This window comes from Lynx canadensis, chromosome D1, assembly GCF_007474595.2.
Source record: "Lynx canadensis isolate LIC74 chromosome D1, mLynCan4.pri.v2, whole genome shotgun sequence".
Classification (NCBI taxonomy): domain Eukaryota; kingdom Metazoa; phylum Chordata; class Mammalia; order Carnivora; family Felidae; genus Lynx; species Lynx canadensis.
The window spans coordinates 85,950,625-85,970,416 of record NC_044312.2 but is presented as its reverse complement, the minus strand read 5'-3'; the positions used below and the strand labels follow the sequence as shown (position 1 = coordinate 85,970,416).

The 19,792-nt window shown below is 35.9% G+C and overlaps 1 protein-coding gene and 1 pseudogene across 5 annotated transcripts in view; one reads left to right on the top strand and one right to left on the bottom strand.

Moving 5' to 3' along the window:
- IMMP1L (inner mitochondrial membrane peptidase subunit 1) overlaps positions 1 to 19,792 on the top strand; it is an 83,793-nt gene that overhangs the window by 60,405 nt on the left and 3,596 nt on the right. For all 5 annotated transcript variants that reach the window (XM_030331866.1, XM_030331867.1, XM_030331870.1 and 2 more), the window contains one exon: positions 1,956 to 2,082. In XM_030331866.1, the coding sequence (XP_030187726.1) occupies positions 1,956 to 2,082 (127 nt within the window). The remainder of the gene's footprint in view (positions 1 to 1,955; positions 2,083 to 19,792) is intronic.
- LOC115526675 lies at positions 14,785 to 14,936 on the bottom strand (annotated as a pseudogene).

Here is a 19,792-nt window from a genome sequence, read left to right as displayed (position 1 = left end):
GCACCTAACTTATAACATATGCAGTATATTATAGAGAATGTTAAGATGAATAAAATATTGGTCTTTTTCAAAAGCTTACAATTTAGTAGGTTAATCAGGATGTTTATAACTATAAATATGAAAGGAAAATTTAAACCTTACTCCTATTAAGTTCCTGTAAATCCCTATTTGAAAGAGTTGAGAATCCAAGGAAAAATTATTTTGTAAGCTCTATAGTTAGACCACCAAAAGTATAATCTGCATTAATATTGGTTTCTGTAAAAACACCTTGACTGAATTATGATTTTTATGTTGCCATTCAAGTACAGAATTTAAGGGTCATATTTATTATTTTTTTAAAACGTAAACTGAATAAAACATCCACAGAAAACATTTTGTTTCCCCAAAGCTAGCCAAAATCAACTTTGTTTAGTATGTTACAATCTTTGCAAACTTACTCATCTGAAAGTTCCATTGGTATGGTTCCAGTTGGTTGAAAAGAGACTAGTTTTTCCCATTTCAGAGAAAGGGCAGCCTTATATTACCTGCAAATTATAGAATTTAATGTTTTATTTTTATTTCTTTTTTGAGAGAGAGACAGTACAAGGGTGGGGAGAGGGGCAGAGGGAGAGATAAAGAATCTTAAGCAGGCTCCATACTCAGCGTGGGTCCTGACGCAAGGCTCAATCTTGTGACCCTGGGATTATGACCTGAGCTGAAATCAGGAGTTGGATGCTTGACTGATGGAGCCATCCAGGCGCCTCTAGAATTTAGTATTTTAATAGCTTTCAACTCCAAGAAATTATTGTTCCAGTGAATACTATTACTGTAAAATTTCTGATGAAGAAGGCGTCTTTTATAACCTTACATAAGAATCCTTCCTGTATATTCATTCCTCTTTGATTTGGTTATTTAAGACAATTTTGTCTTACCTCCCAAACTAAACTTTATTTTTGTTAGCTAATGATTCCAGTGTAATTAATCAGAATTTCATTTTTGACTTGGCTACCAAAAAGTTTAGAACTCATATTAATACTTATGTATATAACAATAACTAGGTTTCTGATTTGACTATCATCTTCCCTTTATTTTTATAGCTTTTGCTATTTTGATATATGCACCTTTTATTATAACTAACATCAAATTATTTCCGCAACTGTGTACAAACAATAAGTAAATATATTAAATCCTTTCAAATATGTGAGTTAGTCAACAGAATTCACTTACTACTAATTTTTTGCAGAAAGAGAATTGTGTTCTGTTTGGTTGGGGTGTGTTAGCCTTATTTTGTCTCCTTCCTCCATTTTGTCTCCTTCATTTCCACTTTTAAAGATCTTTCTTATTTTTCTAACACATATATATTGTTATTTCTTCCATGAATCGTGCCTTTGATAAGTAATCATACCCATATTGGTTATATATGTTTGGTACTCCAATTTATTTTTTGTAGTATGTGTTTGGGCAGCTTTTAGCATTTTATTTGGTTGTATCTTCTGATATTATCCCTCAAAAATAAGTCTGACTATACTGTAAATTATCTGGGTTGTTTATATTTATTGTAATTCCTCAGTTCTTTGAGCTCTAGGGAAATATTTCTGCTATTTCTATATTTTTATGTGCTCTAGAGTCAATACTACCGGCTGGGCAGTAAAATTAACGTAGTTAATTTGGTGATACTTACATGGAATTGCTTTTACATAGTTTTGGTTCTAAAAATTTGGATATGGAAGTAATATATAGTAGGTACAGTGCAAGAAGGTAATTCTTACGGAATTACCAGAAATTTAAAAATCTTCTAATAGCTTCCACTACTCTTGTTGTATTCTGACCCATAAAACAATCACAAAGCTGGTAAATGTATGAGAGGGTCAGTATGTGAGAGGATAAACAGTGTTGGCTTTAAGTTGTAAGGGTCCGTCCATGTATTTATGCTTAATAAATAACACTGACCTTTCTTTGACTTTTTTTCCCCTCAGAGGTGACATTGTGATTGCAAAAAGCCCAAGTGATCCAAAATCAAACATTTGTAAAAGAGTAATTGGTTTGGAAGGAGACAAAATCCTCACCAATAGTCCGTCAGATTTCTTTAAAAGCCATAGTTATGTAAGTAACATTTTAATTATGTTATTCATTGATTCGCATTAACTGAACACACTGACAAAAGAAAATAACTTTTTTTTTCATATTTTGAATATAAGTTAAAATGCTGCATTCAGTAGAATTTAAAAATGTTTGTATCAAGGGATGCCTGGGTGGCTCAGTTGGTTGAACATCTGACTTTGGCTCAGATCATGATCTCATGGTTCGTGGGTTCAAGCCCTGCATTGGGCTCTCTGCTGTCAGCAAAGAGCCCCCTCCGGTTCCTCTGTACCCCTCTCTCTCTGCCCCTCCCCCACTTGCACTCTCTCTCAAAAATAAGCAAACATTTTAAAAAATATATGTATTAAGAACAACTTGGCCATTATATTTTATATATTTTAGTTCCCTTTAAAGCCCTACATAAATACCTCAATAATAATTGTTGCAGGCATGATTCACCAATGAATGTTAAAATATTGGGCAAAAGTTTGAGAAAAATAACTTATTTGCATAGTCTCAAAGTATCTCCTTCAAGACATTTATTACAAAGGGACAAATAGTAGCTCGTAGAGGGGAAACTGGAAGGCACCACTTAATTGAGTGATCAAGGTTAACTTCACCAATAAAAGGACATATCAACATAATGTAGTTCCTGAAGTGAAGCACTGAGAAGGGCACATCACTTTTGTAGTATTTTTGCAGAAGAAAGTGTAACCTCTGTCTAATCATGAGAAAGCATCAGACAAACCCTGAGTGTCATTTTGCAACATAACTGACTAATACTCTTAAAAAATGTCAAAGTCATGGGACACCTGGGTGGCTCAGTCGGTTAAGCATCTGACTTTGGCTCAGGTCATGATCTCATGGTTCGTGGGTTGAAGCCCGCGTTGGGCTCTATGCTGACAGCTCAGAGCCTGGAGCCTGCTTCAGATTCTGTGTCTCCCTTTCTCTCTGCCCCTCCCCTGCTCATGCTCTGTCTCTCTCCCTCAAAAATAAATAAATAGACGTTTAAAATATATATATATTTTATATATAAATGTCAAAGTCATGAAAGACAAGAATTGTCATCGATTGGAGAAGACAAAGGAGAAATGCCAGCTAAATCGCATCTAGGATCCTGGCTTAGAAAATTTTTCCACTGACTTGTTAGTGGCAAATCTGGTAAAATCAAAGTCTGTAGTTTAGTCTTTTTAAATCCGATTTAAATTTTTAGAATAGAAATTGTATATGCCTTAGTCTAATCAACTTGATTATCCAGTTAGAAAAAGAGAGCAAGAGCAGCAGAATGGAAGAGTGAGGAGCAGGTGTAATGTTAGCTCCTCTCACCAATCACCCAGCTGCTGTGACAGAGCTTATGGCAGGGGAGGGTGGTCTTTTCTTTACTGAACATGTGCTTTTCTTACTTTAGTGTTATAACTTACTTTTTTACTTTCTTAAAAATACTCTGTGTCACCCTCAAATTATTGATGTAGCTGTTACAGCTGTTGACTAACTTTACTGTTAACTATCTTCATTCCCAATATAAAAAAAATAATTCAGAGTTAAATTGTCTTGGTCATTGTGTATTTATTTTTAACTATAATAGCCTTTGATTGCCTTGTAAGTTTGATCAGTAGATTATTAAATCTATTATTTATGTACCACCCATAATGCACTATGATTCAGCAGTGCAAATGTTTTTGATGTTTATTACCACAATGCTAAACATACTAGTAATTGTTAGCTGATAGTGATAATAATGTTGAAGATGATAGTGTATTATCAGATAACCTATTTTTTTCTATGACCTTCATCATGGACTTGGTATCCTTTTATACTTCATTTAAAAATGTCAGAATTTTGCTTAATGTTTCATCTTCATATGAGTGTTACCATTTCATAAACATTCTAGTCACCTTTAAGTTGTTTTAGCAACAAGCATATACTTGAGACCAGAAATAATTTTGCCAGTAGACAGAAGAAAAAAACATATACATGATGGCGTCTACTCTCTGTGTACTTAAACATCATACAATTGTTGGTGTTTTCTTCTTAAGAGTTATTAGAGGAAGAACATCAGGGGATTAGATCTTTGCTAAGTAATCTGAGCAAATAATCAGAGCACTGTAAGATGTAAATTTTTTGAATATTCTGTATAAGGAAATACATTCATCGAATTTTTATTGTCTATGAATCGATAAATTAGAGGACGCTGCCATATTGTTCTAGGTATATTTTGTTCACTTTGGTTTGACATTTATAAGTGACAGACATAATTGTAGTACTATTAGCTAACACTTACTATGTATTTACTCGGTACCAGATACTGTTGAAACTCTTTACAAGGCTTAATTTATTTAATCAACCAAACAGCAACCCAATAAGATAGGTAGTAGTAGTATTTGACAGATGAGAAAACTGGACAACAGGGAGGTTAAATAGATTGCCCAGTTTCAAACAGTGAGAGACAGTTGGAATTCAAACACATCCCCTGGCTGCATCCAAAATTGTACTCCTTACCATGCTACTACTACTTCTCCCAAAATATCTTCTACTGATTATTATTATACTCTTATCTCATCAAATTGTACTTCCCTTAAATGTATTTGTCTTCAATATTTTTTTAAAATTTTTTTCCAACGTTTATTTATTTTTGGGACAGAGAGAGACAGAGCATGAACAGGGGAGGGGCAGAGAGAGAGGGAGACACAGAATCGGAAACAGGCTCCAGGCTCTGAGCCATCAGCCCAGAGCCTGACGCGGGGCTCGAACGCACGGACCGCGAGATCGTGACCTGGCTGAAGTCGGACGCTTAACCGACTGCGCCACCCAGGCGCCCCTTCAATATTTTTTTAAAAAAAGAAAGGGGACTATTTTTGATCAGGGGCAATATTGGTCCTGAAAGAGAAGCCACTTATTTTTTCTTTTTTAAATCTTTTTTTTTTTTTTTAATGGTTATTTATTTTTGAGAGACAGAGTGCAAGTGTGAGACACAGGATCCGAAGCAGGCTCCAGGCTCCGAGCGGTCAGCACAGAGCCCATCGCGGGGCTCGAACTCACAGACTGTGAGATCATGACCAGAGCTGAAGCCAGATGCTTAACCGACTGAGCCACCCAGACGCCCCCGCCACTGATTTTTTTGAAGGCTTCCCTGCCTCCACCAGTTTTTCTAAGCTGGGCTTTTCAAGCAAGTAGAATTGTATAGTTATTACAGAACCACTGTAGCAAATGTGTTCCATTAATCAAGGTGATTTATAACAAAAATTCATCCAAGTTTGGAGCACTCTGAAGAGATATCCAAACCTTTGCAGGATCTCCCCCTCTAGAGTGTTCCTTTTTCAGCTATCTCTGTGGCACACTGGTGCTGTATATTATGAGATGGGTTTCTTTCCCTTACCTATGTAACCTCTTAGAAAAATCATTGTTGTTTATGATGAAGACATTGCTATTCAGATCTTGATTGAGTTGCTTGGTAAAGATGATGAATATTAAATATGTTGTGAATTCCAGGCCAAAAAAAAAAAAAAAATTCTCCTAAGTAGGTGCTTCAGAAAGCAAAACACCAAAATTGTCATTTGGAACCTACAACTTAGAGTTTAGCATATGAAAGAAATAGCATTGTTCGTAAGTTGGCAAAAACGAATATAAACAGATCATTGGTTAAGTGATGTGGAACCATTTTATTCATTCCAGAGTTCTAAAAGTCCATGTGGCAGCAACACTTACAAACCATGATTTATTTTTTTGCATTAAGCTTTTGGAAACTGAGCAGTCCCTATCAGGTACTGTTGGAGTGGGTTTTGCTCATTTCAGTGGTGTTGAGGCCAAAAATGCTTTTCTTGGGTTATGGGCTGAGCATTGGCTACTAGGATATGAGCTTAATTTGTGACTTTGAGAAGAAACATATTATACTCAGCTCAAACATCTTGAATAACTTGCCTTTCCATACTACAGGAATTCCTGAGTTTGAAATTAAAAGCCACTAATTTGCCAAAAATAATTTAGTTGGAAGTAGAAGCATTTAGCAAATGCTGCTACCATTGGGGTGTAAGACAAATTCATATCTTATTTTCTTGGAATAACTTCAGACTGCTTTCTGCTTTTACCTTTCCCATTTTCTTGCCTCCCTACACCATCACTGATTATTCTCTACACAGACTCTGAAATGATCCTTTTTAATAATGGTGCTTGTTAAGTGTAATAATGTTAGTCTTTTCCTCAAAGACCCAAGTGACCTCACATTTCACTCATAAGAAAAGTCTAGGCCTTACAATATCCTGAAGACCCTGTAAGATCATTCTTCCTGCTGCCTGTACTTGTGGTTAAAGGTCTAATTAGAATACAGGCACTCTCATTTGTTTACATATTGTCTGTGGCTGCTTTCACTGCAAGAGCAGAGTTGAGTAGTTGTAACAGAGACGATATGGCCTGCAAAGCTTAGGCTGTTTACTATCTGCCCTTTACAGAAGAAGTTTGCTGACTGTTGCTTTAGAATATAAGGTTTTTCATGGCAAAGATTTGTTTTGACCACAGCTGATTTCCTAGCACATGAACTTTGATAGAACATCTGGTAGGTACTTTAAAAATACTTGAAGGGTGGACAAACGTGTATATGTTTAGGGTCCAACCATGTTTTCTTCTAATTTCTGTTTTACTCCTCAATTTCCTTTAGTTTCTGCTGCAAACTTGCTCCTAAGTGCATGTTGTTACTATTTTTCAGGTAAGGTAGGTGTTCCTGTAGCTCAGTAAACCATATAATACTGAGAAACTGGCAATCTGTGGTTATTGTAGTCTTCATAGATGTTTTGAAAGCTAAGCTAGTTCCACAGGCTACCTGACCACCTTCCATGATTCCAGATGAAAGTTGTAGAAAATATTAGGATGTCCTTGTTACTTTGTAGCAGGACAGCAGAGTGCCGATTAAATGTTTCTTTCCCCAAGTGACTTACTTTTGGAATCAGTGACATTTTTCAGCCCTTTTATTAAGCAAACTAAAAATTCACCTGGCTCTGAATTGACTTATTGTTGTGGAATACTCTGAATGTGGTCTAGACTAAGTCTTCTAAAGGAATGGTAGATGAGGTACCCTGGACCTTCTAAGGGAAGGTTTGTTGCCCCAGAAATGCTGTGGTAGTTTTGTTAGGTAAAGACTAAATTGCCCTAGCAACATGCAGTGCCTGCTAATTAGGCCGTATGGTCACAACAGTTTTCTACATTTCAGTAGAAATTCATGTGCTTTTTGCACGTATTAACTACTATATAAGTATTCTGTTCTTTTGATCCTTTTACTGGTTGGCAGATTAACGATGGGTAAAGTTGTTACCTGTAATTGGTAAATTGTTGCTTTAAGTGTAAACTTCTGCTTTGCATTGGCTGTTCACTATATTATGAATCATTTTTAAATCTTTCATGTAATTACAACTTTATAGTTTCTCAACCATAGCAGCCACTGTATTAAATGGACATATTAATAGATCTGTGATTATGAGGATTTCAGTATATTCCTGTAATTAGAGCATCACAATCTTTTATTTTTGTTAAAGCAAACATATCTATACTTATTAGAAAAATTATGTTTTAATCTGTTATTAACCTATCAAAATATAAGGCTATTTAAAACTTTTTCGTTTTTGCCACCACAGATCCCAGTGTTATACACAAAAGGTGAAATGTTCACCAAACAGTAGTCTGTTAGGTGACTAAGGAATGTAGTATTTCTTGCCTTTAAAAAAATTATATATATGTTAATAACAACATCATTATTGTTATTGAGAGAGATGTAAGCAATAGAAAACAATTTTATATTTCAGAAAGAACTGATTAAATGTTCTCAGGATATATTGGTGGGATACTGTTTTTAAAAGGAGAAGTTGTAAATGGGGTAATATGCCAGTGATAAAGCTGTTTTACAGTGTATTGGAAAATATTTCTGAAAAACTGATCAGCAAACTGAAAAACTCACTATTTGGACAGTGTTAGAAAATGGTCACTGTATAAAGTTAACACTAATAGCCCCTTACTGTGTACTGTGTATTTAGGTCATAGTTCAAATCCTTGAATATCTTAATGCTGTTTTTCTGTTTGTTTAAATGTCATTTACTTTAGCTAAAAGTCACAACCATATGGTCTTCTATTACCACTTGTATTATAAACACAAAAAGTACTTATGTGGAGGGAAAGGAATCATCAGATTGAAAGGGCTTGTTTATTATAAGCTGCTGATACACTAAATCCTTATGTCATTTAACCAGAAGAACTACCTAATAATGTCACTTATTACAACTAGGATATCTAAGCAAGAGACTTGCTTTTTGCAGACTATAGTGATAAAAACCTGTGCTACACATCCATTTCTCAGCAACGGGTCTCGGGATAATCAATCGTGGCATACTGCTAATGCCTTGATTGCAGCTGATGTGGAGGAAATATGTTTACTCTTTTGCTAAAGTGAAGTTCACTGCGGAGATGACGTGACTTTTTCATCCTATAGCTAACACAATTCTGAAGATAAATTTGACTTATTGTTTACAATTCTGAGGTGTTTTTCTTCTGATATTAACATTAAATAACCATCTTTGAGGCCTCCACAACTTAAGCATTTTCTGATGGGTTCTCTGGACATTTTCAGAATAATTTAATCTTATTTTAACAGTAAGATGTAGTTTATAGAATTTTATTTTGTAGAAATGTATTTTATCTTATGTATGTTTGAATATATATTCATATACGTATGAAGATCAGCATTTGTGCTGAAAGAGTAACAAGTCTTCTTGAAACTGTGTTTTGCTCACCTAAATATATTTTAACCACTCAGAGTTGGAAAACCAGTGCCATTGATGTGAATCGAGGGAGACAGTTATGCAATTCAGTAAAATGGAAATATTTATGTATGTTTATCTGAAAGTTATATGAGACCTTTCTACTTTAAGGTTGCCTAAAAGGAATTGGGAGAAAGAAATTAAGAAGACTGAAATTGTAATGCTGCTGTTCAGCGTCGGCACCTGAAGCAGACTGTATCTCTAATGGTAGAGAGTATATTCTGAGTGTCATGTGGCCTCCTAATCTGATACAGTGCTCTGCTGGAAAGCTGCTGTTGACGAGGTGGAATATGTTGAAATGTCTTTTGAAATAAGCGTCTAAAGGAAGTTCTTATGTTCCCACTTTAGGTAATTAAAATTCTGTGGGTTTCAGTGACTCACTTAATGTTAGTCCATAAAAGCATTCTCACTCTACAAAAGTATCATCTGCCTAAAATTAGAATTGGAAAAGAGGAATAACATGTAAAAGTAGGTATGCATGTTATAAGACAGTTGAAAATTGTAAGTTAAACTGTTGGCATTATAAGCCATTGTACTGCTAACCTACATATATGAATGCTTTCCTCTTGCATTAGAATTTTCATAACTATTGGAAGATAGCGTAGGAATCACTTAGTTTGACACAGCTAGTGCCTACATCCCCACTAAACACACCTGAAGTGCCAACAGAGAGATTTTTCTCCTTAACAGTTAAAACTGTAGGGTGAGCAATTTAAAATTGTAAGCTGCAACTTAAGATTCTGATCTACTTCCTGTACACTGTGTGTATAAATCTCTAAATCAGGAAGAATTAGAGAGTCTTTTTGTCATCTGAAGAAACATGAATTTGACCTGACTTACCTATGAAAAGAAAGTCAAAGTAGGTGTAGGGTCATGGACCAATATGGATTTCTAACCCTAAATGCAAATGTAGTACCTAACCCCAAACCAATCCCAGCATTTAGGCATCTTCTTTAATGAGGCTGTGCTCTAGAGCAGCTAGAAGCACTGGACTTGGGAGTTGGGGAGGTGGGTTGGTGGAGAAGACGTAAGTGGTCCTCAGCAAGCCATAGTGGCAGGTGAAATTTGCCAGACATTAACTTCACAAATTTCCTTTTACTTTTATTTATTTATGTATTTATTAATTCCATAACTAAGTGCTATTAAGCACTTACTTGAGGGCCAGAACTATGTTAAAGTAGATTAAGTCTCTGCCTTCAGTGCTGTGCAATAGACCTTTCTGCAAAGTGGGAATATTCTAGATCTGCACTGTCCAGTATGGTAGCCACTAGGCACATGTGACTGCTGGGCATAGGACACATACCTAGTGTGTCTGAGGAACTGAATTTGAATTTTATATAATTTGTAAAATTAAAAGGCCACATGTGTTACTAGCGGATACCAAAATGGACAGTATAGCTCTAGAAGCTTATAGCCAGATTGGAAGAGCAGACAAGGAATTACAATGTGATGAAATAGAATTATATACAGGGTGCTATGATAAGGCACAAGACAATATTTATTTAGACTGGGATCGATAGGATTTTTCCAGACAGGCAGGGGAGTAAAGCTTGAGTTGAAATTCTAAAGAATCAGTAGGAGTTGACCAAAGCAAGCAGCATATTCATAAGGTCTAGAAGGGAGAGTATATCATTGTGCTTTGGGCATCTGCCAAAAAGTAAGTTCTCCTGTCTGGGACATATAGTGGGGAGGGGTGGGTAGTGAAAAGAAATGAAAAGGTAAACAGCACTCAGTTCCTTGTGTCTCAAACAGGGAAATAACATGATCAGATAGTTTTTTTAAAATCACCCTTAAAATAAAAACTTTAAAGTTTACTTCTTGTGTAAAAAAACCCAATATTATTAAATTCTTGGAAAAAATAAAAAGTCACTCCGATATTAGTATAGATTAATAGAGGAAAGTTTGGAGTAGGAAAGACTGGAGGCTGAGAGACCGGTTAATAGGCTGTAAGACATAATTAAGATAATAACATTAAGAATGGAAAGCAGTACAAAGTTTGGAGAAAGAGTAAGGAAATATCTAGACTGGATTGGATGCTGGAAGAAATGGAACTGAAGGGCTTAAAATGGAGCCAGATTTCTGGTTTTAGCAATGAGGGTAGATGGTACATTAGGAGATTCTGGGGGGACATGTTAATTTGGGAAATGGAGAGAAGATATAGCCTGTCTAATAAGCCTAAGAGAGACTTTATTTTAAATGAATACAGTGGCAGCTAAATTATTATAAGTGGGGAAAAAAACCCAAGTGCTTTCCTAGAATGACATTTGGGTATTATACAATTCCCTCCTGAATGTCCACAGTGTATTCTCATGATCTTAGTTAAAACAATGTTTTGGTGCTCTCAGCCCTCAGAGATAAATCTTACTTTTTAAAGATCTCCAGCTATTCTCCTGTTTGTACCTTACTACATCGTTACAAAAAATGTCATCTGTCGTCCACTAGTCTAACTTGGAATTTTGTATTCACAAAGCTAGGTTTCATTTTAAATACCTTCCACGGTATGGTGCATTAGAGTTGTGGTTTTGATGAATAAAACACAAGTGGAAGAATTATCTATCTGTCAAGAAAAACGTAACATAATGCCTTTTGTGTGTGTTTTTTTAAGGCATTGGTAACATCAAATACAACAAGATCTACATATTTCATTGTAATTATTTCTTCTTTGGAGTATGGACTCTTTTTTCTACCCCAGATTTTCTATTTCTTATACCATTTCAGCTGTTGAATCGATTTCTTAGCCAGTCTCCATATGAAGTACTTATGTATGGGAGCCATAGAAAATGGAAAAAAGCTCTATTCATTCATCTATAGGAGTAAATCCATATAGGGATGAGTTTTGACTTTGGGAAGAATTATTTGAAGTCCCAGGAATAAAAATTTTGGTGGAAACATAATAGTACATGCTTTGCACAGTATGTATATATCTGATTTGCCAACTGTTTAGACTTTTCTCAGAGAATGAGAAAATTCATTATTTACATACTTACCACTCCATTCTACTACTCTCTGAAATACCCTGTGTTTCATTAAGTTAGGCTCATCTTTTGGAATATGAGAACCAGAGTGTACAGTAGGGTGTATTAAAATGAAGCTACAGAGATAGTCTTGAAATGAGAATTGAGATGCTTCTTTTAAGTACTAATCCAAAAGCAAAACAGGTAACATTATTTTACAAATAGAACAAAAAAGAAGAGCAAAATAATCTATTGTCCTAGAAAAACAATACTACAGGATTGGGACATTAATACTAGATGGCTAGGATGGCAAGGCATATTAGTTGTCTGATCTCAGAAGCTAAACAGGGTCAGGCCGGGTTAGTACTTGGATGGAAAAGGCATGTTTGTTGGCTTTAGTCCCAACACCTTCCCCCACTGTGTACCTTCTGACTGGTTGGTATACAGTTGCAAAGAAGTGAAAGCTTCACAAGGAAGAGCCTAAGCATTTGGTATTTGATAAACATTGCTTAAGACGCCTGTTGAAAAAATAAAAATGGTAGTCTTAACTATATTTGGGAGATTTGATCTTAAAAACTGAATTTCACTTTGCAGAGAACTGGGTAAACTGTTTAGGAAACTAGGAACAAAGAAAGCCCATCAGACACCATTCATACCAGCAGGTGGGGCAGCTGATAAACACAGTAGCTAATAATTAGTGAGTGCTAACTGGGTGCCAGGAGCCTTATGTATTGTTTCATTTGGTTCTCCGAAATATTTCTGTAAGGTATTTATTAGTCTCAGTTATATGGAAGAGTTTTAAATAACCTGCCTAAGGTACTTAACCTAGTAAGTGGCAGAGCTACATTTTGAACTCAGGACTCTTGTTCTGTAGACTGTATCTTTTAACCACTGTGCTGAGACAGCCCATCAGAAATTCCTCTTCAGGCTGGATGGAGGTATTAAGTACTTGCAGAGCTTAGCTTGCAATAGCTATGAGAATGAGCAAGTCAAGTCTTAGATTAAGCTCTAAACCTATTCAGCAAGCAGATGCTCAATAAGCATCCCCCATCATTACTCCAACCTGGAGCTATAGCCTATTGGAACTTCTGTGAAATTCCTCTTTGGTGATAATTGGCTAATGAACCCAACGTGGCACATTTTTAAGTAGGGAAGAACAATAACAGTCCCCATGAATGATGCAGATAGAAGAGTAATAAGTGAGCATTTAAATGGGGAGAAAAAGAAGCAGAACTGCCCGGAAATAGTTCCCACTGAAATAATCAGTGTGTTAACTGTTTCATGCCTGGTCCTTACAAATGTTAATCCCTTTGTCAGGCATCTAGCATTTGGGAGTACCACCATCAGGACTCCTGGTAGACAAACGTGGGCAAGAAGTTGTGCCAAGGAGAATGTCCATGAAAATAGAATGTTTGTGAAACTGTTTCTGAGTTTGGCTTTCAGAGATACTCATAACTGGCAGTTGAGACTCCCATTTTTTTTTTTTTTAAATTTTTTTTTTTCAACGTTTATTTATTTTTGGGACAGAGAGAGACAGAGCATGAACGGGGGAGGGGCAGAGAGAGAGGGAGACACAGAATCAGAAACAGGCTCCAGGCTCCGAGCCATCAGCCCAGAGCCCGACGCGGGGCTCGAACTCGCGGACCGCGAGATCGTGACCTGGCTGAAGTCGGACGCTTAACCGACTGCGCCACCCAGGCGCCCCGAGACTCCCATTTTTTAAAATTAAAATTAATCATGTTTTCTCTGCCTTGTGTTATCAAAAGCTCTTCTACTTGATGGCCTCCTAGAGGATTCAGTGCTTCACTTTCTGACATACATATCTTTGTGTATAGCTTTTGTTGGTGTTATAGGGAGCATAAACTCCAATGATTATTGATGATGTTTCTAATTTTGCTTTTGCATAAATCATACTAATACTGGGTTTTAAGAAGTTCTTTTAGAACTATATAATTATTTCATTTCCCAATATTCTCCCTAGTAGCTTGTATGCACAGCATCTTACCATGGCTATGTTTTGGTTATATAAGTCATGATTAAGCAGAATATGCATTAGCCACATAATGGTATATAGTAATTTGACTTGATCCTGCTTAACTGGAAGATAGTAACATAAAAAACAATTTTTTGGCATTAATTGTTAGAGTGAAATGACATGTGAAATGAAATGTACATTCATCATATGGGCTTTTTTCCAGGGTAGGGAAATTATACATTTTTATATTTCACATTTATCATTCCAGGAGACCCAAAACAAAATCTTGAAAATATATGTGGAAAATTACATACTCTTAAGATTAAAGTGTTAACTGATGTATTATTACCCCATTTACTTTTGCCAAAAAGAAATAAGGCTTTATCTGACTGCTTTCATAAAATGTGTGTACCTCTCCTTTTCCTTTATAATTCGGGAAAAGGAAAAAATGATGTCAAAAAAGGATTCCTAAAACTTTATCCCTTTCCTTGCCTTTATGATTTTTGTTTCTTTAATAACTACTGTTTTCCTTTTCATTTATAGTCATTTTAGAAAGCTTACTGAGGTTTGAGTAGTAGCAGGCCAGTGTATACCCTACCTTTGTTGCCTGTAGATTATAAAATATCCCGCCAAAAAGGGTTAATTAACAATGAATCTATTATTCGGGTTTTCTGTTTCTTGAAACTTTTGAAAGGCCAGACATACAAATATTCTTCAGTTGGAACTTTTTCTTAATTAGATATTTTTTGCTTAAATAAATGAGTTTGATTGCTATTTAGTAAATGTGTTATTTGATATTGTGGACTCTTGCATCAGATTTCACTTGAATCCAGAAAAGTAACACCTGTGGGTTGGTTCACAAAGCCTCTTTTGTTAAATGGACACCCGCGGGCCATGAGGCAATTACATTTGTTGCTTGTACTATAAAGGAGGCACTTAACTAGACCTCAGTAAGTATAGCTAAGAACTAGAGGCTTGATTCTTTTGTCCAGCCCTGAGATTAGGTTTTATCATACATCAGGAAGTACACCTCTGACGTAGAAAGGAAAAACAAGAATGTTTTAAGGGTTCTTTCAATGCTTTAAAAGTTAGCCCTGGGAAAATTCAGATTAGATACTACACTTGATTTTAGCCAAAAGGCCGAGAAGCGATGGAAAATTCAGATTAGAGCCCAAGTAAAAATTTCTATGTGGTATTCATTGTAAACATGTTCATATATTCTTACTCAGCTTCACAAATTCATTCAAGTTGGTATGGCAGATTTACAAAGGTATGAACAGGAAAAGTAATCTAACCATTTACACTTTTGGTTATGAGAAGTAACGAACAAAGGCATGGATGGAATTAGGGATTTCCATTTTTGGTAATTTGCAAACATTTATTATAAATGAGTTTTTAGTTGCAAAGTTATAATAGCTCTTTTTAAAATACATTTTAAACTACGATTTTATCTATTAATATTTTATTATAATATTGCTATAGGATTTTTTTCTCTTAACTGGTTTGAATATCCAGTTTAGTGATAAACAGGTTATCCCACAGATAATAACTGTGTTTGGGGTTAGAAAATTTTTGTTCTGTTTCTTGTCTCAGTCTATACCAGAAAGGTCAAGTTTTAAGTTTTGGACCCATAACAAAAATGTGTTGTACTTTATGTTTATTTAAATAAATGAGTTCTTAGCTAGGCTAATATTTTAGTTATCCAGAGATCTGGTAACAGTAGTGCGAATTGCAATCATTTATTTGTACTATAGAAAGAAACAGAACCTTCTATATAGATTGGAAGTTCAGTCCCTCTCTACACTATCAAAGGCAAAAAAAATAATAATAATAATTGAACAAAGCTCATCCTAACCTGCATCGTGATGGACAGTGTTCTCTTTTCAAAAAGTACAAGTATCACTGAAGGGACGAGGCATATTAAGATACATATATGTGTGTGTATATATGTATATACACACAGACGGCCCCTGATTTATTGTGGTTTGACTTAAGTTTTATTTTTACTTAAGTACTTTTACTTAATTACTTTTGTAATTTACCTCACAAATCAAGAGGGTAAAGTGACCATTTGCATCCAACCATCCTGTACCATACAGCCATTCTGTTTTTCACTTTCAGTGCAGCATTCAATAAATTACTTGAGATATGTCACCCTTGATTATAAAATAGGCTTGTGTTAGGTGATTTTTGCTCAAGTGTAGGCTAATATGTATTGTGTGTTTAAACTAGGGTAGGCTAAGCTATGGCATCTGGTAGGTTAAGTGTATTAAATGCCTTTTCAACTTAGAATACAGTTGATCCTTGAACAGACAACATAGGTTTGAACTGCATGGGTCCATGTACACGTAGATTTTTTTATACTGTGGTACTGTAAATGTATTTCTCATCCTTATGTTTTTCTGAACATTTTCTTTTCTCTACCTTATTTTATTGTAAGAACACGATGTAGAATATGTATATAAAATACGTGTTAATCGACTGTTTATGTCATCAAGGCTTCCCGTCAACAACAAAACTATTAGTAGTTAAGTTTTGGGGGAGGTCAAAGGTAATACATGAATTTTCGACTAGTGGGAGGGGGGTCAGCACCCCAGTCCCTATTGTTGAAGGGTCAACTGTATTTTCAACTTATGATGGGTTTTTTTGGACATAACTTCATGGTAAGTTGAGGAAGATTTATATACATTTTTTTTTTAATTTTTTTTTCAACGTTTATTTATTTTTGGGACAGAGAGAGACAGAGCATGAACGGGGGAGGGGCAGAGAGAGAGAGGGAGACACAGAATCGGAAACAGGCTCCAGGCTCTGAGCCATCAGCCCAGAGCCGGACGCGGGGCTCGAACTCACGGACCGCGAGATCGTGACCTGGCTAAAGTCGGACGCTTAACCGACTGCGCCACCCAGGCGCCCCTATACATTTTTTAATTAAGCAATATATACTGCTCATAAACATGTAAATTTTGAAATATGTAAGTTTTGTGGGGTTCTTTAAACATTTATACATATTGCCTTGCAACTTTTTTCACTGTCTTCATGTAAATCTATTTGTTTTTTTTTTTAACCAGCTGTCTATTATATAAATAAGTCATATTTTACTTAACCTCTACCTACTGAGGAACATTTCTACTTTTGCCAATTTTGAGATACAAGCAATACCATGTTGAGCTTCCTTATTTGTACATGCTGAGTTTGGCAAATCTTTTCTAGAGATTTTGAAGGGAAAGGGTAAAACAGAAACATACAGGGGATGCAACTGAAAGGGATGCAAGGTGGAGAGAGATGCCACTTTACTTACATCAGAACTTTTAGTTCTTACCAAAAGTATTCTCTTCATATTACTATGAAGTATGCTAAGAAAAATTATACAGACTTTTAAAATTAGATAATTTGAACGTTTGTTTCTGGCAACGATGAAGTGATCCTGAATTTGCTGTCCTGTCATAAATAACTAGAAAATCGGACAAAATATGTGGAACACCTGTTCTCAGAGAATGCAGAAGCAGGAAGTACAGGACAGATTCCTAAGAGAGGAGAAACAAATAAAGCAAACCCTTTACTTGTCCCTACATTCTCCTGTAAGGCAGGAGGTACCTTTCAGAAGGTACTGAAGTAAAATTTGAGCCAAAGGTAGTGGTTTTGCTGAGCTGAAGAGACAGAGACTGGAATAGAGGGAAGTTTAAGTAGTTGGGACTTATGGATAAAACTGTCTGAGAAAGCAGAGCTACCGAATGATCAACATAAATCTCCATAGATGTTCTCTTGGCTTTTGCTGAATACTAAATTGTACCCATTTATGGTAAAACCTAGAAACTGAGCAAAGAAGGAGTGGGGAGCTGAGCAATTCCCAGAGCTCACACAGGGCTGAGAGCAACTGGAGTTCTGACCAGCCAGAACAGATAGATGTCACTGAATACTCAGCATATTCAATAGAGATCCCAGAATATCCTGCCTTAGTAGTAGGCCTAACGTAGCGCTTAGAGTACACTGTGAGATAGACCCAACCTAACAAGCTTAAAAACGAGGCTTGAGGGGCGCCTGGGTGGCTCAGTCAGTTAAGCGTCCAACTTCGGCTCAGGTCGTGATCTCGCGGTCCGTGAGTTCGAGCCCCGCGTCGGGCTCTGTGCTGACAGCTCAGAGCCTGGAGCCTATTTCAGATTCTGTGTCTCCCTCTCTCTGACCCTCCCCCGTTCATGCTCTGTCTTTGTCTGTCTCAAAAATAAATAAACATTAAAAAAAATTAAAAAACCGAGGCTTGAAAGGAATAAGCTAATCCACAGCTAACTTAACTGCCTCCCCTAAAACAAGCAGACCTCCTCAACATTCAGCACGCTCTAAAGAATCACAACAAAATCCACTCAACAAATGAATGTCCAGCTTAATCACAAATTACTGGATATGTGAAGAAGTATGAAAGTGTAACCAGTAACCAGAAGAAAAATCAATTAAATCCAGAAAAGGCAGAAGTAATGGAATTAATAGACATGTGCTTTAAAACACTAATTCTAAATATTTTCAAGGATCTCGAGGATGAACATAATGAGGAAAGAAACTGTAAATATAAAAAAGAACCAAATGAAATTTCTAGAGCTTAGAAAACATTGTATAGTCTTTGTAATAGATTAGACTGCAAAGGAGAAAAGATCCTAGTCTATGAGAAAATATTTGCAATACCTGTCAAAGGACTTATACTCAAGGTAAAAAAGGGATTCTTAAAATGAGTAAGAAAACCCATTTTAAAAAATGAGTAAAATATTTTAATAGATATTTCACAAAAGATATGCTAATAAGCACAAGAAAAAATGCCCATCAGAGAAATGCAAATGAAAACCACAATGTGATACCAATAACCTACTAGAATGGAAAAAGATTTTTTATAAGTTTATTTTTGAGAGTGAGGGAGTGCACACACACACACATGCATCAGTTGGGGAGGGGCAGAGGGAGAGAATCCCAACCCAACTCCATGCTGACAGCACAGAACCTAATGTGGGGCTCGAGCCCACGAAACGTGAGATAATGACATGAGCTGAAATAAACAGTTGGACGCTTAATCAACTAAGTACCCCAAGGTGCCCCTAGTATGGCAAAAAAAATTCTAAAGGAATATACCAAGGTATGGAGCAACCAGAATATTCATGCATTGCTGTAGGAGTGTAAAATGATTTAATTACTTTGGAAAAGTTTAAGGTTAAGCATACACTTATGGCCCATAAATTCTACCCCTTGGTATTTACTGAAAAGAAATGGATTTACACAATGTTTATAGTGCTTTATTTGTAACCGGCCCAAACTTCAAAGAAAAATGTCCATCAGTAGATTTATGGGCAAACATTGTGACTTACAATAGAATTCTACTTAGAGGTAAAAAGGAATGAGTGACTGATACATACAAGATAGATTAATCATAAAAAATTGCTGAACAAAAGCTAGATACAAAATAGTATGTACGTACAATCTTGTTTATATGAAATTTAGGACCAGGTAAAACTAGTTTCTAGTCATGGATCTCATTAGTTGCCTGGTACTGGGATGGGAACTTTTACATCTTGATTGTGATTAAGTTATGTAGGTGTGCACACCTTCCAAAACTAGTGTCAAACTTGGAGTGCCCTTTACTGTATATAAGTATACATCTATAAAATTGATTTTTAAAGTGTACATTGCACTCTATACCAAAAATAAGTGGAGTAATTTCAACATCATGAATTTTTTTACTGGAGACCAAGTAATTGACAGGTCAGCAAAGGTGACTGCTTTGATTTTAAGAGATCCACACTTAGAGGTTTTCCTGTTTATAGAGAAGCTCGTATTAAAGAGCTCATAAGTGATGAGGTTGTTTCCTTGATTTGTGTACTTTATATCAAGCATTGACGTCTGTGAGATGTAGAGGATATTTCTTTACTGTAAGTGGACGCATGGGGATTAGAATGTATAGGCTTCAGATAAATGGGATTAGCATGTCCCATATTTGAACCTACTTCTATTAACTATCAATAACAGTACTT